Consider the following 23,807-nt stretch of genomic DNA (forward strand, 5'->3'; position numbering starts at 1 on the left):
ATGCGTTTGTCAGCGATTGGACCTGGGGCTGGAAGGACAGATTGGAGTCTAGGATGACACCAAGTACTCTGGCTTGTGGGGTGGGACTGATGGTGGCATTGTTGGCCGTGATGGAGAAGTCAGGGGGGGGGGGGGGCGCGGGCTGGGGTGAAAACTAGGAGCTCAGTTTTGGAAAGGTTCAGTTTGAGGAAGTGGAGTGACATCCAATCCGATATGTCGTTCAGTAGGCTAGTGATTCGGGCGGAGACTGAAGGGTGAGGTGAGGGGTAGAGATATAGATTTGCGTGTCATTGGCATAGAGATGGTAGTTGAAGCCGTGAGAGTGTATCAGTTGGCCAAGGGAGGAGGTGTAGATGGAGAAGAGAAGGGGCCCGAGGACAGAGCCTTGAAGGACCCCAACAGAGAGGAGGAATGAGGGGGAGGTGGCAGCGTTATAGGTAACACTGAAGGAGCACTGTGATAGATAGGAAGAGAGCCAGGAGAGACCGGAGTCTCTGAGGCCAAGAGAGTGTAGTTTTTTTCTGTGTCGAAAGCCGCGGAGAGGTCGAGGAGTAGGAGCACTGAATAGTGGCCATTAGCTTTGGCGGTTAGCAGGTCGTTGGTGAGTTTGAGTAAGGCAGTTTTGGTGGAGTGTAGGGGACGGAAGCCAGACTGTAGGGGATCAAGGAGGTTGTTGTTGTTGAGGAGGGAGCTTAGGCGATTATAGACTAAGCGCTCAAGGAGTTTGGATGTAAATGGCAGCAGGGAGATGGGTCTAAGGTTGTTCAGGTCGGTGGGATCCAGGGAGGGTTTTTTCAAGTATGGGAGTGATGTGCGCGTGCTTCAGAGGGGAGGGGAATGCTCCAGTAGAGAGGCAGAGATTAAAGATGTGAGTGAGGGAGCGTAGGATGGAGGAGGAGGGAGATCGTAGGAGTTGTGAGGGGCAGGATCGAGGGGGCAGGTGGTGAAGCGGGCTTCAGAGAAGACCTTAGTGACCACTTCAGTGGTAGCAAGGTCAAAGGAGTGGAATGTTGAGGGGGTTTTAGTGTGAGGAATGTTAGGTGGGGTGGAGGTCTGGACAGTGGCGAGGGAGAGGGGTGTTGAGGGGGTTTTCATGTAAGGGGTGCTAGGTGGGGTGGAGGTCTGAGCAGCGGCGATGTCCCTACGAATTGCATCAATCTTATTTTTGAAGTGGTTGTCAATCTCGTGGGCGGTGAGCGAGGTACTGGGTGGAGGTGGGGGCGGAGAGAGTAGAGAGTTAAAAGTAGAGAAGAGCCGGCGAGGACTGGAGGAGAGGGTATTGATGAGGGTCACAAAGTAGGCTTGCTCGGCAGCGTGGAGGGAGGAAGTGTAGGTGAGGAAGGCAGATTTATATCGGGTGATCGCTAGTTGGATCTGGTTTTGCGCCATAGTCGCTCCAGTGCATGAACTGCGTCATTTGAGATTTTTGGTATGATCAGTCTGCCAGGGCTGAAGCAGTCGGGGTCTAATGCTTCGTGTGGTTAAAGGCGCTAACGATTCTAAAGCGGTTGACAGCGAGTTGTTATAAGCAGTAGTGGCCTGGTCAGGGCAGGGCAGGGGAAGGATACTGTCATAAAGTTGATCAGCTGCAGAGTGGAAGGGGGCAAGGTTCAGGTTGCGGAGGTTTCGGCTGCTGATAGTTTGACATTTGGAGGGGTAGGTGTTTGAGGACGAGGTAATAAGGTTGTGGTCAGAGAGAGGAAAGGGGTGTTTGTGAGGTTGTGGGGAGTGCAGAGATGAGAGAAAACAAGGTCCAGGATGTTCCCGATGGAGTGGGTGGTGGACTGTATACACTGTGCAAGTGCAAAAAAAGAGGTTAAGTGGAGGAGTTGGGATGTGGCCGGGTTATTGATGTTGATAGGGATTTTGAAGTCTCCAAGGATGATGGTGGGTAGCTCGGAGGAGAGAAAGAAGGGTAGCCAGGCGGAGAAGTCGTCGAGGAAGTGGGGCACGGGTCCAGGAGGCCGATAGATTACAGCAATCCTCAAGGGGGTTGGAGAGATTAGTCGGATGCAGTGGGCCTCAAAGGAGGAGAAGGATAGAGAGGGGGTTGTTTGGGAGGACTTGTAAGGTGCTCAGTGGTGACAGGAGCATACCAACTCCACCACCTTTTCTACCGCTGGGTCTGGGTGAGTGGGTCCAGATGAGACCTCCATAGGAGAGTGTCGCAGGGGAGGTAGAGTCAGTGGCTTAGATCCAGGTTTCAGTGATCGCTAGGAGGTTGAGGGAGCGGGAAACAAAGAGGTCGTGGATGGCGGTGAGTTTGTTGCAAGTAGACAGAGCAGCAGCAGGAATCATGCACTGGCAGCCAGATGGAGAGCAGAGCCTCCTCGGGTTCTGCAGGTTCTGAAAGTGTGATGTGGGGGGGGGTCAGCTTAACCCTCTCCTTGTTGTTGAGACAAAGCTATAAAAAGATCTCCATCCTCCCAAAGAAATGACTGGTGTTAGAGAGATTATATGCCCTAGGGCTGGGGTGCATTTTTTTCTACGCTAGTGTCCTTTCCTCCTTTAGGTGGAACAATATAACCCATTCCACTGAATTGGATGTGGCGTCCCTCAGTGGACAGTAGAAGTAAAACATTTGGCTAGAGTTAGACTTTAGGCCAAGTGTGACTGAGCCCATGTAAATTATGATAGAGCAATAGAGTCGTTCTTTTTAATCTTGCTTTACATCTAATTGTGTTGCTTTAAAGTCCAACTCCAGGCTCTTCTTCCCCAAGGCTCTGTCCCCCATCCCCTTAGAGCACCCCTGGCAATCTTTAAAAAATGACGTACCTTCTTCCAGGTGTCTGTTGTCTGGTAATGATGCGACACTGCTCTCTGCAGTATTCTTATATGATCCCAGGGTAGGGGATGGAGCTTTGAAACCCCAGACTTACAGAAGGTGGGCTGCATGTTGCTGGGTGACCCAGAAGAGCAGTGAACAGCATGGGAGAGGAAGAATATATTATAGTTTAAACCTAGTGCTGCGCTATAAAAGTGCTAACCCTCTTTTCAAATGATCATGTGCAGTAAAATACAAAACATATGCAATCATGTGTAATAAAGTGCTAGACCTGTGCAATACTGCAATAATACATTCATAAAGTGCTTCAATTAATCGTGCAATCAAAAGCAAAACATATGCACCTCTAAGTTTACAATAAAAGTCCTGAACATCTGCAATACTGCAATAATAGACTATAATAAATTGCTAAAATTTGCTGCTATATCAACCTACAATAGTATAAAGTGCTGTGACAATAAAGCTCATTAAATGGATCAGGGGATCATGATGACATCACAACCGACAAAACATGTTGGGTGAAGCCTCATACACTAGGTCCCTTCTGGTGACGCATTTCCGGTCACCACAAAGGGAGTGACCATTTTGTTTAGAATACATGGACTTTATGTATTACCGATGCACAAAAGTTTGAATGGCTTTTACCTAAAATAAAGCAAACAGTATTACACTATCTTGAGTCCCCTCTTTTATGTGGTGGAGCTGCCTGGGAAAAGTGGACCAGAGGAGGAGGAGAGGCAAGCAAAGTAGACAATATAAAAAGTGCTTTTTGACCTTCTTATAGCTATAAGGGGCCGCATTGAATCTTTTCAGTGGCGCCCACATAGGGTGGAAGGTGGAGGTGAACACAGGCACAGGTGTGTTTGCAGCACTTTGTAAGAGCACTACAAGCTCTTTTCATAGTGGATGAACTAATGGTTGATTTTTATATGCAGAAAAGGACTGAGGAGGATTGACATGGGGAATATTTAATTAAATTCGATTTTTTGGTTGTCCCTGTCATCGGTATGCCCTGTCATATGTGGGAAGCACTATACGCCCACTAAGAGTCAGAATTGGGGAGAACTAATGTGAAGGTTTACCTAGATGCTTGTCAACTATCTAATGTGTCCAAATGTTTCCTAGAAGTACATAAAGGTTATATGAGTCCCTTTATGTTTTTTTGGGATAGAAGAGGTCAGTTTATCAGGTAGAGGAATTGAATGTTACACAAAAAAATGGTCCAAAATGTTTTGGGGCATTGATTGGGCTCGAAGGCACTGGCTGGCCTCAACCATCATTGGGATATGGATTTCTTTCTTAAATACAGTAGGCTTCTCAGTTGCTTTGTTTTGTTTGTACGATACTTTATACATTAATTTGTTACATTTTATTCAACATTTTTAAGCTTATTTTATTGCCATGTACTGTCTTGGAAATTCGCTTTAACGAATTTCTCCTTACCGTGAGTACTCGCAGTTGGATGCGCAGAAATCCCCCATAAAGCTGTGCGAATCTCGCTTACCACGACTTCAGCTAAACTACACGATTCCTGCCCATCCAAATGGGTTAGCTTCTGTTGAAATGTGGGTGATTGGAGCTCCCTATACCTGGAAATGATCACACGACACTTTCAGGTTGATGGTTGAATTCACATAAGGGCAATTTTCATTCTCCCCTTTGGTTTTATTACAAATACACACACGCCCCCCCACATGAATAAGGTCAAACCCCTCCCACAGAACAATGCAATGGGGAGTGCCTATACACAGGATGTACATTCCGATTGGAGCATAGCCTTTCCTATTATCTGTCACTGGTCCTCCCCCATGAGCCTTCTGAGGTCAGCAGACTTCCTCCCCTTCCCCCCATGAGCCCTCTGTGGAGAGCATATCTCTTGTTCCAGCTCCTAGCAGTATGTTCATTCTCTGTACAAGCATTCCCTAGAAATATCAGTCTGTACCTGGATGGGCCCGATACGATCTTTATTAAAACACATCCATCCGGATACAGTTCAGATTGGTGATGGGTTGTAAGATATGCATAAGCCTAAACGCGGAGTTCGTACCGCTTGGCGCCTTGCGGCACGGAGTCCATGTGGTACTATGCTGCTGATATGTGGATACAGGCCCGCGGTCTACTGCCAGCGGCATTCGCATCGAATGCCGTGGTGGTATACACGCCGGTCTATAAGCGCAGATCTGCCATCTCATCCATTACCGAGCTGAGTACTGTAATACATACATTGTACATGCGCATGGCCCAATTGCAGCCTTCAGAGCTTTAATTAAGCCACACGAGAGACATATGAATAACACGAATATATGACACATTTAAAGTTCGACCAACAATACAAAATTTCCATGACAGTACAAAGTAACAGCATTCATGTTGTAAGAAAGTAGAAGCATTATATTTGATCATAAATGTCTATTAATTCTTACATACAGATGAATTAGGTTCTACTTGTGTTTTTACTGTTAGCCTGTGGAAGAGAAAACTTGAAAGTTTGGAACTTGGACTGTGTGCAGGATTGTTCATGTGATACTATGATTCAAGCAGGGGCAGACTTACAACTCATGGGGCCCCCTGTTTCTCAGCCTACACTCAAGCCACACCCACACAACACCCCACCTATATTGCAGCTCAGCTACATAGAAAGGGCATTAAAAATAATTAAAAAAATAATAAAACAACGTCCTGGGGTCCCTTCTCTATTCATACCAAGCCCTTCGGGTCTGGTATGGGTTTTGAGGGGAACCCCCATGCAAAAATTTTAAAAAAAATGGCATGGGATCCCTCCCAAGATCCATACCAGACCCTTATCTGAGCATGCAGCCAGGCAGGTCAGGAGAGGGGAGGGACAAGCGAGTGCCCCCCCCCCCCGAACCACACCAGGGCACATGTCCTCAACATGGGGGGTGCTTTTGGGGGGTTCCCCCCCAAAGCACCTTGTCCCCATGTTGATGGGGACAAGGACCTCGTCCCCACAACCCTGGCCTGTGGTTGTGGGGGTCTGTGAGCAGGGGGCTTATTGGAATCTGGAAGCCCCCTTTAGCAAGGGGCCCCCAGATCCTGCCCCCCTTATGTGAATTAGTATGGGGTACATGATACCTCTACCCTTTCACACAAAAAAAGTGTAGTGTGAAAAAAGACAGGAGACAGCCTTTGACAAGACCTTTATTAAAAGAAGAAAAATAAAAGAATGTCCCCCGAAGTAGATCCAACATCAATTACGATGCTCCCCGCTGCTACCCGAGAAAAAAAAAATGCTCTGCTCCAGACACTGGCTCCCGGCCGTCTGACTGCTCCGCTGGCTTGACAGCTTTTAAATATGTAAGAGGCGGGGCCGCCCGGGGACACCACGTGTGAGACCCTGCCTCTTGTGGCGTCATGTGGCGGGGCATGCTGGTTCAGTTATGTCACAATGAGGCTTGGCCGCACGCATGATGTCACTGGGTGGCCCTGCTGCTTACATATTTAAGAACTGTGAAGTCAGCGGAGCAGTCAGACGGCTGGGAGCCAGCATGGGAGCTGAGCCTTTTTTTTTTTTCGGGTAGCATCGTGATTGATGTTGGATCTACTTCGGGGACACTTTTTTTTTTGTGAATGGGTAGCAGTACCATGTACCCCATACTCATTCACATGGGGGGGGTCTGGGGGCCCCCTTGCTAAAGGAGGCTTCCAGATTCTGATAAGCCCCCCACCCGCAGACCCCCACAACCACCAGCCAGGGTTGTGGGAAAGAGGCCCTTGTCCCCATCAACATGGAGACAAGGTGCTTTGTAGGGGGAGCCCCACCAACCCAAATCACCCCCCCCATGTTGAGGACATGTGGCCTGGTATGGTTCAGGAGGAGGGGGGCGCTCTCGTCCCCCCTGACTTTCCTGACCTGCCGGGCTGCTTGCTCGGATAAGGGTCTGGTATGGATTTTGGGGGGGATCCCTGCGCCATTTGTTTTTAACTTTTGGCATGGGGGTTCCACTCAAAATCCATACCAGACCTGAAGGGCTTGGTATGGATGGAGGGGGGGGGGCAGTTTTTGAAATTATTTTTTAAATTCTTTCTTTTCCATTCAGCTGTCTGGGGAACCCCGCTGACAGCCGAGACATTAATGCATGGTTTTCACTACTAAAATACCGCATGACTTGATAAAATAACTCCTGCGGTATTTTAGTAGCGTTTTTTGGTGAATTCAAACATTTTTTTTTAATTGCTATGCGGTAAGCTACCGCTTAGTGAATTGTGCCCAGTGAGCCTCTCACCGGGCCCCCTACTGACCCCGGGCCCTCAGGCAATGCCCGAATGGTCAGTCCGCCCCTGGATTCAAGGCTTTCAGGGCATCTCCTTGCACAGTTGTTTCCCTAGATAGGAGGATATGTGAAGTTAAGTAGGTAAAAAAATTATATTAATTAACTAATAAAAAGAACCTGAACTCGAGAAACTATGCCAAAAAAGGAAAGCAGAAGTCAAAGGGTTAGTTACCAGCATTGTCTACAGGCTCCATGCAGCTATTCATTTCCACAGTGATTTACAATTACTAATTGTGCACTGTCTCTCACTATCTTGGCAGCGGCAGGGCTTCGCTTCATCATGTCAGAACTGCCCCCCTGATGACTGATGGAGAAAAATTCAAAAACATAAGGAGAGATGGGGAAACAATGATCCGCAGAGTGGATGAAGCAAATGCAGGAAGATCCTTGAAGTGTAGGTCCTCAGGTGCAGCTTCACCTCTGTCAACTTTTGAGACAAGTAATCAGAGGTAGCAGTGCCTTAGATATAGTTATGAGTCTTACAATGAGTGAGTGTCTAGCAAAATTGAAAATAGAGGCTGCACTCTACGAAAGTCCCACTGCTAGGTATATTGTGTATAACTGGCTGTTGACACAGTCCCCACCCTTACCCCCCTGTAGTAGAAGTACAGTCCCAGTAGGCTGTGTCAACGGCCAACTATATACAATAAACTTACCAGTAGGATTTCCATGGAGTGCTGCTTTGTTTTCTGTATGTATTGAGCTAGACAAGTTCTTGTACTGGTAGCAGTGGACTTCTCAAGAGGCTGTTCTAGGAGCTTGGAGCGATGCAATCTTTCTTTTGGTATTATTCAGGAGTGTCTAGGCACAGTCACATACTAGGACATTGCCCTGGTACTTTTCAGGACAATTCAAGAATTTAATACAAAAGGTATATCTTTCAGGGCAATTATTAGGCACAATAAACATTTACAGATATTTTCTACATGATGGCAGAACTACACTTTGTAAAACAGTTTAAATTTATATTATATCATTTGGCTCTTGCACGATTTAAAGGATATATTGCTCTCATAGCTAATGTATACCATACACATAAAATAAAAATTCTTATGTGTCTTCTATAACTGTAGTTATGACAGTGAACAAGCACAATATAAACAACTGTCCTAATAAAGCTGCAATTTGTTCCCCCAGGTCAGGAGTATCCTGCTGTTGTCGAATATGCACCTTTTCAGAAGATTTCCAAAAAGAAATTGAAAAAAAAAGACACAAAGGCTGGAAGTATTTTAGAAGGCAAGTCGTATTATAAAAGTGGTTCACTTTTTTGTACATATGAAGAGCTACTTTTTATATGTTTCCAGTAGCAAGCACCATACTTTTGTAACACACACTGTGCACACTGGCTCTTCTGCTTGTTTTATATTTACATTATGTGTTCTGTAAGTATGCTATACATTTTTGCTGAAAAAATGCATTCAGAGCTAACATAGATAAGGCGATCACTACATTCACAATGTCAACCAAAAAGCTGTTGGTCAGCACAGGATAATCCCACCCACAACCAACCTCTGGGAGGAGCTATCTGGTTTAAACAGTAATGCAACATAGTACTGTTGCTTCTCATTTAGTGGTTTAGTAGGTATACTACAGACAGTTCTTTTTCCATTTGTGCCTATAGAGCTCCCACCTAATTGGCCCCTGCTTATATCTGCTGTACATTTTTATTTATCTCCTACAGTGAGACATGATTTTGGAGTGTAAGTTTAAAGTCTCTTCTGGTTAATATACAGTTGCTGTCATTGATCCTCGAGTGCAGTTATTCCCCAGCAGCTCAACCTGCCCTAACGCAGATTTCATAATACTTGCCCTGTTGCTCTCAGTGACCAGTGGCAAACTCTACCAGCTTTCTCTTTATCCACTATGTATTCTTTAGTGGATACTGTATTATTATTATTATTATTATACAGTATTTATAAAGTGCCAATGGTTCGCTCAGCGCTGTACATTACAAAGGGGGACAGAACATGTGACAGAACAATACCAATACAATGCAAAACATGAGGGGATCGAGGGCCCTGCTCTTTGGAGCTTACAATCTAGGAGGGAGGGGATAGTGGTACAGGAGGAAATGGCTGTGGGGGATGGAGTGGTAGGAAGAGTGGAGGAGGTCAGTAATTAGCAGGGGGTGGGGTAGGCTTCCCTGAAGAGATGGGTTTTCAGGGTGCGCCTAAAGGAGAGGAGAGTAGGTGATAATCTGATGGGTTGGGGCAGAGAGTTCCAGAGGATGGGTGACACCCTGGAGAAGTCCTGGAGGCGGGCATGGGAGGAGGAGACCAGGGAACTAGAGAGAAGGAGGTCTTGTGAGGAGCAGAGTGTGCGTGCTGGGCGGTACTTGGATATTAGGTCAGTGATGTAGTACGGGGCAGTATGGTGGATAGCTTTGTACGTCAGTGTTAGGATTTTGAATTTGATCCGTTGCGCAATCGGAAGCCAGTGGAGGAATTGGCAGAGGGGGGTGGCGGAGATGGAGCGGTTGGAAAGGTGAATGAGTCTGGCAGCCGTATTCAGGATCGACTGAAGCGGGGATAGCCAGCGGCGAGGCACGCTAGTGAGGAGGGAGTTGCAGTAGTCGAGTCGTGATATGATAAGGGAGTGGATGAGCTGTTTAGTGGTTTCTGGGGTTAGGAACGTGTGTATTTTGGCAATGTTGCGGAGGTGGAGTCTGCACGAGTTTGTTAAAGATTGAACTTGAGGCTGGAAGGATAGGTTGGAGTCCAGAATGACACCAAGTACTCTGGCCTGCAGGGCGGGTTTGATGGTAGCGTTGTTGGATGTGATAGAGAAGTCAATGGGGGGTGGTGTCCGGGCTGGGGGGAAGACAAGAAACTAGGTTTTGGAGAGGTTCAGTTTAAGGAAGTGGAGCGACATCCAGTCTGATATGTCGCTCAGTAGGTGTGTGATTCGGGCGGAGACCGAGGCGGTGAGGTGGGGGGTTGAGAGATAGATTTGTGTGTCGTTGGCATAGAGGTGGTAGTTGAAGCCGTGTGAGTGTATGAGTTGGCCAAGGGAGGAGGTGTAGATGGAGAAGAGAAGGGGCCCGAGGACAGAGCCTTGAGGGACCCCAACAGAGAGGGGGAGTGAGGGGGAGGTGGTAGCATTATAGGTAACGCTGAAAGAGCGTTGTGACAGGTAGGATGAGAGCCAGGAGAGAACAGAATCTCTGAGGCCGAGGGAGTGTAGTTTTGTGAGGAGGAGGGGGTGGCCGACTGTGTCGAAGGCCGCAGAGAGGTCAAGGAGTAGGAGCACTGAATCATGGCCATTAGCTTTGGCGGTTAGCAGGTCGTTGGAGAGTTTGAGTAAGGCAGTTTCGGAGGAGTGTAGGGGATGGAAGCCGGACTGTAGGGGATCGAGGAGGTTGTTGTCGTTGAGGTGAGAGCTTAGGCGGGTGTAGACTAGGCGCTCGAGGAGTTTAGATGTAAATGGGAGCAGGGAGATGGGTCTGAGGTTGTTCGGGTCATTGGGGTCCAGGGAGGGCTTTTTAAGTATGGGAGTGATGTGTGCATGTTTCAGAGGGGAGGGGAAAGTGCCGGAGGAGAGGGAGAGGTTAAAGATGTGGGTGAGGGAGCGTAGGATGGAGGGGGAGGGAGGTCGTAGGAGTTGTGAGGGGATAGGGTCGAGGGGGCAGGTCTTGAGGCGGGCATCAGAGAGGATCTTGGAGACTTCCTCGATGGTAGTAAGGTCAAAGGTGCGGAGTGTTGGGGGGGCTTCAGTATGAGGAATGTAGGGTGGGGTGAAAGTGGGGGTCAGAGCAGTGGTGGGGCCCTGGGAGAGGGGTGATGAGGGGGTAGTTGAGTGAGGGGGAACGGGGTTGGAGGGAGTTTGAGCAGCGACGAAGTCCCTGCGGGTTATGTCAAGGGAGAGGGGGGATGAGGGGGTAGCTGTGTGAGAGGGGACGGGTTGAGAGGGTGTGTGAGTTGCGGCGATGTCCTTGCGAATTGTGTCAATCTTGTTTTTGAAGTGATTGGCAATCTCAAGGGCAGTGAGTGAGGTGCTGGGTGGAGGTGGGGGTGGCGAGAGTAGAGAGTTGAAGGTGGAGAAGAGTCGGCGAGGATTGGAGGAGAGGGCCTTGATGAGGGTCAGGAAGTAGGCTTGTTTGGCTGCGTGGAGGGAGGAGGTGTAGGTGTGGAAGGCAGATTTGTAGCGGGTGAAGGCTTGTTGGGATTTGGTTGCGGCAGGACGTGGAGGCGGGAGGGTGTTGTGCGGGTGAGGGAGGTGGTGGAGGGCCAGGATTCGGGGAGATGTCCCCCGCGGTTAGGAGGAGGAGAAGGGTGAGAAAGGTGGCATGGGACTGTAGAAGCTAAAGCCATGTTACAGACCTCCTCTTTCTCTCTGGTATTGTAGTACATCTCAAAGCTAACCCATAGATAGTTCTGTTTCTGTACCACAGGTCTTAGTTCTATTTGGGTATTATGTGAAAGAGACTTTTTGTGTTTTGGTTCAGTGGTCTGCTTGTGACCACCTCTGACCCTGTGAATCATTACTGACCCCTCTCCACTGCTTAATCTGAATGACACATATAGATGAAATGTTTGTGCATCAAGAACAATATTAAGCTGCAAGCACACTTAGTGTTTGTAATAAGTATTGTGTGTTTTTAGTGCAGCACTGTTTACACTTAAAATCTGAATGACACAATGGACTTTTCTGGTCAAATCAGGATCCCTCTGTGGATCTGTTCTTAGATGTGAACTCTCTCTGAGAGTAGAATCGTTCTGACAGATTTTGTCTTTGGATATTATGCTCACATCTACATTAACATGTATGTGAGCCCCCAGAGTATAGGGGAGGCTTAGACAATCTTAAATCTCTGATGTTTGGTCGTAGGAGATTGTATCCCAGGGCTACAATTAAGTTTTTTTCCCTGCCTCCTTGTTTTATTCCTCACCTTCAACCTTTCTTCCTTCATATGTGTCACCCCAGAAGTTGACAGATTTGCATCAAGCCCTCATGGGTCTTCTGAATTAAGATGTCAGCACTTATGGCAGAACATTTTCAGGGTTTTTTGTTCTTTGTTCCCATACACAAAGGGAGCATGTGGCCCATCTTGGATCTCAAGTTCTGAATGTCTTCATTTGAATCCACAAATGAACATTTCTTTCATATTCGTCATTGCCTGCCTTTAACAAGGAGATTTTCTGACTCCCGTAGACATAAAGGACACATAACTGCACGTTTCCATCTTTTCAGTACACCTGTGGTTTCTCATGTTTTGCTGCGGACCCCTACACTACAATTCATGGTCCTGACTATGGCCTCTCATCTGTAACTTGGGTGTTCATCACAGTACTAGCTCTACTTTTAGCCCTGATGTGCTCTCATCGAACCCCAATTGTGTGATACAACAAACAACCCTCTGTTGAGGGAACTGTCATGAAGGAAGTGGTCTCAACTGTTTAGAAGTTGCAGTGGTTTGAGTGGATACTGAACTTCCAGAAATTGTTGCTGGAACTGACTCATCATTTGGAGTATCTGGATTTGGTTCTGATCCTTTCCTGATCAGAACTTCACATTCTCACTTTTTTTCTACCTAGACCTAGGCTATGGGCAGGCAGACTTCCTTAGCCAGCAGCACCGCTGGAGCAGTGGTCCTTACACCCAGAGATGTTCCAGGACTTGTGTTGCAGATGAGAAAAGTTGAATGTGGACTTTATGGCCTCCAAGGTTAACAACAAGCTGGACAGGTTTGTCTCTATGTACGGGGTTCTCTAGTGAAAATACTGTATGCTCTGGTGACTGTGGAATCAATATACCCTGATCTATTCTTTTCCTCCCCGAAACTTCTTCCTCATCTGCTTTTCATGATAAAGATAGAGTGCATTTCAGTAATCCTCATTGTTCAAAATTAGCCAAGGCAGATGTGGTATACTGACCTTGTAAGTCTCCTAGCAGATGCTCCATGGGCTCTGTCAGATCATCAGGATCTTTTGTCCTGTGGACCACTTTGCCATCCTACTTCACAGTTGCCAGCTTAACAGCATGGGTGTTGAAGCCCAAGGACATCTCTGAATTTAGGGCTCTGAGGAAGAGGCAAGTCCTCGAAACGCGTCAGTCTATTGGATGCCTACACTCCCTATTGCGGACTGTTACTCAGCGCGGTGTTGACCCAGCTGTTCTTTTATGATGTGCCTTGACTTTATTGTCGTTTGTGAGTACAACACCTACTTTATTTCTTATTAAACATTTTTTATGGTAATGCACTAGGCCTGTGCGCCCTCTGCTTGTTCTTTCTTCATTCAGTATATTTGGATTCCCCCGGTCTATTTGAGGGCAGCAAGGTGTGCATGTTCCAGGACATTCTTAGTGTGGTTGTAGCCTGCATCGAGTCCATCTCCAAGCACAGGAGCATTTGTGTTTGCTGGTTCTTTGCTCTGTAGGCTCTGTCAGATCATCAGGATCTTTTGTCCTGAGGACCACTTTGCCATCCTACTTCACAGTTGCCAGCTTAACAGCATGGGTGTTGAAGCCCAAGGCCATCTCTGAATTTGTGTTTCCTATGATGCTATCAGCAACGAAAGCTACCGCCTGGAAGGCATACTTCACTTTGTGAAATCTCGGCGCTTCTACCCTAGGAGTTTCTATGTGGGATCAATTCTCCTCTTCTTGCAGCTAGGTCTGGACCAGTGTTTGGTTCTCAGCATTTTCAAAGGCCAGGCTTTTGCCTGGTTTATCTTATTTCAGAAAAGGTTGATCTTTTCACTCCTTGATTAAGATTCCTTTACAGGGGCTCTCCCATGTAGCCTTAAAGATCAGCATGTGAATTCACATTTTTCGATCTATTCTCACCCACAAGTGGTGTTTTTTTAGCCATCACCTCTACAAGAGGAGTGTCTTATCCTGCAAGGGATCCTTTCTGGTTTTGCATAGGGACAAGGTGGTGTTGAGGCAATTTATTTCTTTTCTTCACTCTTCCACTGTTTCTTCAGAAAGACTGATTTTTTTTTTGTGTTTTAGACAGACCCTGTAAGGGTATCCCTTCTTCTCTTTCCACCCTCCTAAGGGGACTTGGGAGTGGGTTCCAACCTTTTCTGTCAAGGGCCACTCTACTAATGTCTCTATAAGTGCTTCTTCCTGTTTTCAGCACTGTGCAGCTTTTCCCAGTTTGAAAAAGTTGCAACCTGGTCCTCTGTTTCTCAAATTTTACCAGGTGGATAGTTATGCCTAATCTGACACCAGGTGGCTCTGCAAGCAGTCTCCAGTTTTCTGTTGTCTCTCTTGAGCCTGTTTGCCTTTGTTACTATGTTGCCCACCCCTCTGTTGGACCACTTTGTGACATCACAACAGTCTAATAATGCTAAGAATTTATGTGTCCCTTAAAGAAAAGAAAATGTTTGGACTTGATGTAAAATCCTTTTATTGGAGTTCATTGACCTAGGCCCCTCCCCTGTGTTAATTTAATGATATCGGTACTACTTTTCTATGAAGCTTAGGTATGATGGCTGAGGATGGGTTAATTCTGTGCTAGCCAATGGCTTTTTTTTTATAGTGTCCAGTTCTCCTGTAAGCAGGGCAGTTCAACAGACTAAAAATTCCTCAATGGACTCCTAGAAAAGGATTTTATGGCAAGTACAAAAATATTTTTTTTCACATGTTTTGTCAATCTTGCAAACCAAACTGTGCTTGGGTCACTCATCACTGTTTGTGTGACCTCTGCCCTTCATTTTTTAAGTCTGCACACCTGGTGAATCTTTTATACGTTTTTTATTATAGAGAATGCATTATACTGTACAATATATAGGTGGCTGGAAAAACTGAGATGGACAGGAAGTTATGGCAAGTAGATATCAATATAAGAAGATCAAAGATACATGAGCCCAGGAGCCCACTTGGCTCTACCTATACCTAAAAGATCACTTTGAGTGAACTGATAATTTATGTACTGACTTTCGGACATAGTGATAAAAAAATCATTGATGTCAAATTTTTAATGGGCTTAATGTTCTATATCATTAACATAATTAAATAGTATTTATTTGTTTCACTGTTTTCTTTCTTTTGTAGACCTAGAGTACAAGAAGTTTTTGGAAAACTATTGTGCAGATGAGGAAAAAATCTGTGCAAATCCAGAGACCCTTCTGGGAGAAATTGAAGCAAAAACAAAGGAACTCATTGGTCTGTTCTGCATGTGTGCAGTATGCTCTAGCATCATAGTTAGCTGTGTTGTGTTTGTTAATAAGGATTAGGAGCAGCCATTTAAAGCTTAAACTATAAATAAAGGCAAATAAAGTTTTCGATAGTGGAGAGGGGATATAATATCTGTCAGTTTTTATTGCTGTCTGCACCTTCGTTAGGGAGATTCACCCTCTCTATTTGGTCTGTTTACCATTAGCATTGAAAGTAAAAGTAAAAGAAAATTTTACTTTAAGTGTAGCTAGAATTAGGAACAGAAAAATCAGCCCAAGGGACATAACTTGCAGTCAGTAGGATTCCTCTTCCTTCAGTTGAAATCTTCCTATATTCCTGCCCATACCCCAACACCCCACCACCATAATCTTGTGGTGCCGTATGTATTAATACAACTAAGGGGCTGTAACAGGCTCTCATCAAGAGAGCCCAGCTATCCCTTTTCACCCACCTGCTCAATTCATAGATGCTCTTCTACAGCTTATATGAATGAAACAGGATCTCTGAATGGGGGATGGGTGGATGATTGATTATCTCCCCTGTACAGAGATTCTTTTTCATTCATAGAAGCTGTAAAAATAAAAAAAAAACAATCTCTCTCTACACAGAATTGTCAGCTCTAGCTAACAATTGCAACATGCACTGATAATAAAGCTTCCTGCACCCTTTATATAAAGGGGTCTGTGTTACCCTCCTTTAAATTAGTGTTCCTTATTTCTGCCAGTGACCTGCAAAGGTTTGCGATTCACACCTACATGAAACTAATAACTGTCACTAGAATGAGCACATACTTGTCATATAGTGGTCCTTCACATAAATTCTGAGCTCTATTGTGATTACTTAATTGTAAAATATGGTCCACCTTGGAAAGCTGTGTCATTACTTGGTAAAAATAGGTACATGTGAATTTATAATTATATATATATTGTCATATGTTTTTACTTACACTGTTCTGATTTACAGCAAGAAGAACAACTCCACTTCTTGAGTATATTAAAAACCGGAAGCTGGAAAAACAGGTGAGCAAGATATTAAGCATAACTGCTAAATCAAGGATTATTTTGTTAAGACTTAACAGTAATAGTTAATTTAAATTGTGTTTTAGAGAATGAGAGAAGAAAAAAGGGAAGAAAGGAGGAGACGTGAATTGGAAAAAAAGCGCTTAAGGGAAGAAGAAAAGAGAAAAAGGAGAGAAGAAGAAAGACGTAAAAGAAAGGAGGCAGACAAGCAGAAGAAGCTGTGTGAAAAAGAAATTAGGATCAAGGTGAACATAACAAAAAAAAAAAAAACACTATTAGGCCTCATGTACACTGCAGCTTAAAAAAGGCCTGTTATAGAGGTGTTTGACATTTTTTTTTCTGCCTCTAAGCATGCCTCCATTCACACATGGGCATTTAGAGGCAGGAGCGATTAGAGGCAGAAAAAACAAAACATGACTTGAACATTCAGAAAGGAGCATTTGGACAGAAAAAAACATGCAACCATGCATAAATGCACATGAACGTGCACATTTCCGCATTATTTCATTCTAATGGATAAAATAAATTATATTCTGGTCAATAGAATGCATTAACGCCAAACGTACATTACTGTGCATAAACTCTTGTGAAACCTCAGCTTTTACCAGGTTTTTTAAGCTGCTCTAAAAAATGTGGCATTCAGAGGAGCTCAGTGCATGAAGACTTAAACTACTATAGTAACCATTCTGAAACATATACTTACTGGCCACTTTATTAGGTGCACCTTGCCAGTACCGGGTTGGACCTTCTTATGCCTTCAGAACTGCCTTAATTCTTTGTGGCATACAGTGGATATAAAAAGTCTACACACTCCTATTAAAATGTCAGGTTTCTGTGATGTAAAAAAATGAGACAAAGATAAATCATTTCAGAACTTTTTCTACCTTTAATGTCACCTATAAACTGTACAACTCAATTGAAAAACAAACTGAGATCTTTTAGGGAGGGGGAAGTAAACAAAAAAACTAAAATAATGTGGTTGCATAAGTGTGCACACCCTCTTATAACTGGGGATGTAGCTGTGTTCAGAATTAAGCAATCACATTCAAAATTATGTTAAATAGGAGTCAGTACACACCTGCCATCGTTTAAAGTGCCCCTGATTAACCCCAAATAAAGTTCAGCTGTTCTAGTAGGTCTTTCCTGACATTTTCTTAGTCTCATCCCACAGCAAAAGCCACGGTCCGCAGAGAGCTTCCAAAGCACCAGAGGGATCTCATCCCCAAAAAGACTGAATGCTGTAATAAGGTCAAAAAGTGCTTCTACAAAGTATTAGTTTAAGGGTGTGCACACTTATGCAGCCATATTATTTTAGTTTTTTATTTTTACTCCCCCCCCCCTAAAAGATTTCAGTTTATTGTTCAACTGTGTTGTGCAATTTATAGGTTACATTAAATATGGTAAAAGTTCTAAAATGATTTATCTTTGTCTAATTTTTTTACATCACAAAAACCTGACATTTTAACAGGGGTGTGTAGACTTTTCAGCCTGGGCTCACACTAATGCAGTGCAGAATTCGCAGCGTTTTCTGTGCAAATTCCGTGCTGCATCACAATCGCACCCCGTTCATGTGAACCACTGCAGGTATGTATGTTAACAACCCCCCAAAATCAGTCCACAAAACGTGGTGCGATGTGCAGAATTGCATTGCATGGGTGTGAATACCCAAGCGATCCGATTCTAGTGCGGACAGAAAAAAGGGTCCTGCACCTTTTTGGTGCAGATGCGGTGCGGTTTGAGCCATACAAAATGTGCTGTGCGGTTCCTGTGCGAATCACATGCAATATACCACACCGCATATGTGTGAAGTGAACCCAGGCTCATATCCACTGTAGATTTAACAAGGTTTTGGAAACATTCCTCAGAGATTTTGGTCCATATTGACACGAGTTACTGTTGCCTTTCTATCATCTTGAACCAGTCTGCCCATTCTCCTCTCACCTCTGACATCAACAAGGCATTTTCGTCCACAAAACCGCTGCTCACTGGATATTTTCTTTTTTTGGACCATTCTCTGTAAACCATAGAAATGGTTGTGCATGAAAATCCCAGTAGATCAGCAGTTTTTTAAATACTCAGACCAGTCTGTCGCGCACCAACTACCATGCCATGTTCAAAGTTACCTAAATCCCCTTTCTTTCCCATTCTGATGCTCGGTTTGAACTTCAGCAAGTTGTCTTTAGCACGTCTAGATGCCTAAATGCATTGAGTTGCTGCCATGTGATTGGCTGATTAGGAATTTGTGTTACCAAGCAATTGAACAGGTGTACCTAATAAAGTGGCCGGCGAGCGTAGTCAAATGATTTAAATATGGAAAACCAAGAATTGTGTTCTAGGATTGTCTGCTGACTAGAAAATGTCCTTACATCTTAACCTAAACATATGATTAAACTTTCTTAATTGTGTCTAGCACAATAGTTAATATAAAGTATATATTGAACTGACCTAGGTGATCACTGTTGATGCTTATTTTTTTTTTTATAGTAATATATTTCTGATTATAGCTTCTAAAGAAACCTGAGAAGGGTGATGATATCATCAATGACAAACAAAAAGAGAAAATAGAAGGAATTGAGGTGGAAGAAACTAAATGGGAAAAGTCTCCTGGGTCCACTAAGAGTCGGGCTTTTGAAAGCTTTGCCAAGGACTTTAAAGAAAAGTAAGGACTGGTTATTTCATTATTTAAACATTTTTAACAGTTTGTTGCAAACATGTGTATTCTAACTACAGTACAAGCAGGGGCGGACTGACTATTTGGAAACTCGGGCACTGCCCGAGGGCCCGGGGTCAGTAGTGGGCCCCATGAGATGCCCCTGGTACCTTTTTCATAGGCTTTTTTGAGTTTTGGCAAGGACACAGGGGCCCCATGATCCCCTATTGCCCGGGGGCCCCATGAGTTGTCAGTCCGCCCCTGAGTACAAGCAATCCCCGGGTTATAAACATGATAGGGTCTGCAGGTTTGTTCTTAAGTTAAATTTGTATGTAATTTGGAACAAGTAAATTTTTTAAGTGTAGCTCCAGCCAAAAAAATATTTTTAAGTTTTTTGGATAGCATAGGGAAAGGTTAACACCCCTGTAATGTTTGTTTTGCTGTCCATGCCCCTGTTCAGAAGATTTCACTTCACTTTCTTATTTGTATTTTGAAAATTTTGGGTTGTTGAAGAAAGTAGTATTGGTGAAAAACCTTCATTGGAGATACCTTTTTCCCATGATAACTCTTACAGGAGAGAATTTCCCTTCCTAAGTGTAGATTTTCTCCTTACGTTACAGGAGGGAATTTCCCTTCCTAAGTGTAGATTTTCTCCTTACGTTACAGGAGGGAATTTCCCTTCCTAAGTGTAGATTTTCTCCCTCTGTTTTGTTTCTCCCTCCAGTCCTTCATAACTTCCTCCAGTTCCTAACTTGAGGACTGCCTGTACTTGACTTTGGTTTCTTGAAATTTGGCATTTTATTGGTTATAGGATAAATGGCCCACAGGAAATTGTATGTAAGTTTAGCACTGGTGCCTTTACTGTGTGTCATGGCATTTATCACACAAGTCCTAAGCCTACTCTATCCCTAATAGTTATTTTCGTGTGCTACAAATCTTTTACCAAGTTTTTAAGCTGCTTTAAAAAATGTGGCACTTAAAGGAGCACAGTGCACAGAAGTCTTAAACTACTATAGTACCAATTCTGAAACATACACTCACTTTATTAGGTACACCTTGCTAGTACAGGGTTGGACCCCTTATGCCTTCAGAGCTGCCTTAATTCTTTGTGATTAAAATTACTTAACACCCCTGAACATTATATATTTTTAAGCAGAGGCCCTGCAGAATAAAACGGTGGGTGTTGTTTTTTTTTATGCCACACGATGTTTGCACAGAGGTTTGCTTTAATTAATGAAATTCTTGTTGCTTGTGGTTTCTGGCAGCACAGAAGGGGGAAGCAACTTCTGTTCTTTTGCAGTTTTCACAGTGCACCGGATGCCACTGGTCACATTGATCATGGGCTCCCTAGTGGGACAGGAGAACCTGAGAAAGGTGATGGCGGGAGGGGGATACCCATGTCCTCTACCTGTAAAAGAGATTGAGCAGCATATAGCTGCTCGGAACATTTGCACAAAAAAGAGAATCCCCGGCTCTAAAGAATGCAACTATGATCCTGGTATAACCACCTCAATATGAGGCTGTATACTGTGTGTATATATATGTGTGTGTGTGTGTGTATGGTGGTATTAAGGTGTTTAACCCCAACCACGCTGAAAGATTACAGGGGGAGGTGGTGATGGAGAATTGTTTAAACTAAAAGAGGAGGAATCAACACAGGGACATACTTTACTGAATATAAGTTATGTCCCTTGTGTTAATTTTTCAGGTTTTAATTTTGGCTATACATAGGCTTCAAATGGTGGTGGCCAGCGTCCTCTTAAAATATTCAGTGGTCATTGTCATCTGCAGCATTAGTGGTCATCATCCTCTGTGGCACTGATGGTCAGTGAGGTATTGGTGGTCATTTTCTTCTGCAGCATTAGTGATCAGTGTCCCCTACAGCAATGCTTGTGAGTTTCCCCTTCAGCACTGGTGGTCAGTGTCCTCTGCAGCGTTAGTGGTCTGTGCCCCCTGCAGAATTGGTAGTTTGTGTCCCTTGTAGCACTGGTGGTCAATTCCCCATGTAACTGTGGTGGTCATTGTTCACTGCCCCTCTCCATCAGAGCCCCTTTAGTGGTCAATGGAATCTTAGAAAGACAAACTATTGATGTTCATTGTGTATGTACCTGAAAGAAGCTGCATCCTGCAGGGGTGTAGCACCACTGGCTCCCTGCCTAGTTGGCTTTTCTGAGTACCAAAATTATGTGAGTAGTGTTGGGAGAAATATAACTCCTCCTGACATGCCTGCTCTTCTTTTATTGATTGCTTTGTATTCATTGGACTAACTGTACTCTTCAACTCTATTCTACAATGTTTTTTACAGATTGTTAAAACCCATCTGCAAAAAAATATTATAGTGTAGTGACAGAGAGCACAGCTAGTCCCATGAACACAAAGCAGCTAGACTTTGAGCCGAGACTCCAAGTGCTGCAGTTTAGCGATGCCTATGCTAAATATATTACTTCACAATGGAAATTTCTTCACTAATGCTCATCCTAACAATTATTGTGATGAAATTACTTTCTCAGTAAAAACTTGCTGCTATTTTACTTTTGTTATCCAAAAAAACATTGTTTGCTTGGTTGTACAAAGTTTTAAATGGTTTACAGTATCATAATGTGCCACTGTTCTAAACCCCAAAATGTCCATGACTCTTTTTTAAAAGTGTATGTTCTAAGAATTAATGGCACCTTTGAAAAAGAGCAGCACATTTCGCTTGCGGGTCGGGAAACTCATGTTATTAGTAAATGTTTCCCAACCTGCATATGTGTAAACTTAGCCTAAGAGGTGAGGCTTCACTTACTCACTTGTCAGTTGAAGAGTACAGATACAGATTATTAGAAATGCCCTTTTATGACTGATCTCTTATAGTCCACCTTTGGGATCATGTTCATGTTCAAACTTCTCTAACTAGAAGCACAATTTATTCAGGACTATTGCTAATGTCCCAGTGTAAACTCTTGCTAGCTATTAAAGTTACCCCAACATTTCATATTTGTGATATGTGTCTGTGTTACCATGTACTTTTGTTAAAAAGAATCCTGTTCTCTTTGCATTGCTTCCTTTGTGTAAAATACCAGGTGGTCCTGCCAGTTCTCCTGCTATCCTGAAAGCACATCCATCCCGGCCTGTCCAGTGTTTTTTTTGCATTCCACTTGGGAGCACAGCTTGTCTGTATTCCAGTAGTCGGACCTGTGCTGGCATGAATTCCTGCACAGCTCTGCAATGGAAGATCAGTGTACTGCAGTCTCTCTGCCTCCTGCTGACAGCCCCCCCCCCCTGAAGTCCCCACCCCCACTTCTCCAAGCCCCTTATACAGGTGTGAACAGAAGTTATGTGATCTCTTATAAAAAAGATCACCTCCATGGCCACAGGTGTATAAAATCAAGCACCTAGGCCTTCAGACTGCTTCTACAAGCATTTGTGAAAGAATGGGTCACTCTCAGGAGCTCAGTGAATTCAAGCGTGGTACAGTGATAGATTGTCACCTGTGCAATAAGTCCATCTGTGAAATTTCCTTGCTGCTAAATATTCCACGGTCAACTGTAAACTGCTAGTGGTATTATAACAAAGTGGAAGCAACTGAGAACAACAGCAACTCAGCCACAAAGTGATAGGCCACATAAAATGAGAGAGCGGGGTCAGCGCTTGCTGAAGTGCACAGTGCACAGAAGTCGCCAACTGTCAGTCGAGTCAATAGCTAAAGACCTCTAAACTTCGTGTGGAGCACAATAACAGTGTGTAGAGAGCTTCATGAAATGAGTTTCCATGGCTGAGCAGCTGCATCCAAGCCTTACATCACCAAGTGCAATGCAAAGCATCAGATGCGGTGGTGTAAAGCGCACTGCCATTGGCCTCTAGAGCAGTGGAGACGTGTTCTCTGGAGTGACGAATCATGCTTCTCTGTCTGGCAATCCGATAGACATGTCTGGGTTTGGCGGTTTTCAGGAGAACAGTACTTGCCTGACTGCATTGTGCCAAGTGTAAAGTTTGGTGGAGGCGGGGTTATGGTGTGGGGTTGTTTTTCAGGGGTTGGGCTTGGCCCCTTAGTTCCAGTGAAGGGAACTCTTAAGGTGTCAGAATACCAAGACATTTTAGACAATTTCATACTCCCAACTTTGCTAGAACAGTTTGGGGATGGCCCCTTCCTGTTCCAACATGACTGTACACCAGTGCACAAAGCAAGGTCCATAAAAACATGGAGGAGCGAGTTTGGTGAGGAGGAACTTGACTGCCCTGCACAAAGTCCTGACTTCAACTCGATAGAACACCTTTGGAATGAGTTAGAGTGGATCCCTCCCAACAGCAGGGCAGAAGGAATGGACATTCTACACACGCCCTGTGTACAATGATGACATTTTTTGGGGGGTGTGTGTAGAACGCCCAAAGTCTGCAACTGGTTATACAAACCCCTTCACATTTGGCTTAACCTCTTCAACTTTCTTATAGAAAACTTGTGGACAATATAATTTAGTAAAATGGTACATATGTTTCCAGGGTGTATCAACAGCAGAAGGAGGTCCTAATAGTAGTGAGTCAGTCAGTAAGTGGATTTGAACATGCTTGGGACAAGCATAGAACTATAGTCAGACAAAAAAAAATGGGACAGACTTGATGGTTCATTTGGTCTTTTTTTGGAAGCAGTCTGCTGCAGTGCTAATAGTGACCAACTCCTGTTATCACCAGCTCCAGTCCAACCTCATGCAAGTCACTATTGCCCAATCTTAATGTGAAGAAGTGGTGGAAGGTGAGTCAGAGCAGGTGGTCACAGTAGCTGACTACTATTTCCATATTGGAGCACCATTAGTTTCCAGGTCCCAGGGTGCTTTGCAGGAATCTGAAACTGACACACAGGCACATCCAGGTCACTAATTTATTGGCTTACGTTTTCCTTAATGAGACTTTAATAATTCCATAATGAGGCTTTTTAGTGATCCACTGTATTGCCAGTTGTA

At 44.4% G+C, this 23,807-nt stretch overlaps 1 protein-coding gene across 4 annotated transcripts in view; it reads left to right on the top strand.

The window, feature by feature from the left end:
- UPF3A (UPF3A regulator of nonsense mediated mRNA decay) overlaps positions 1-23,807 on the top strand; it is a 56,255-nt gene that overhangs the window by 13,839 nt on the left and 18,609 nt on the right. For all 4 annotated transcript variants that reach the window (XM_089688127.1, XM_089688128.1, XM_089688129.1 and 1 more), the window contains exons 4-8: positions 8,215-8,313; positions 15,079-15,189; positions 16,165-16,220; positions 16,307-16,465; positions 18,725-18,879. In XM_089688127.1, coding sequence (XP_089544253.1) covers positions 8,215-8,313; positions 15,079-15,189; positions 16,165-16,220; positions 16,307-16,465; positions 18,725-18,879 — 580 coding nt within the window. The remainder of the gene's footprint in view (positions 1-8,214; positions 8,314-15,078; positions 15,190-16,164; positions 16,221-16,306; positions 16,466-18,724; positions 18,880-23,807) is intronic.

The sequence above is a fragment of the Staurois parvus genome, unplaced genomic scaffold, assembly GCF_062004578.1.
Source record: "Staurois parvus isolate SC_StPar_1 unplaced genomic scaffold, SC_StPar_1.0 ptg000446l, whole genome shotgun sequence".
NCBI classification, from domain to species: domain Eukaryota; kingdom Metazoa; phylum Chordata; class Amphibia; order Anura; family Ranidae; genus Staurois; species Staurois parvus.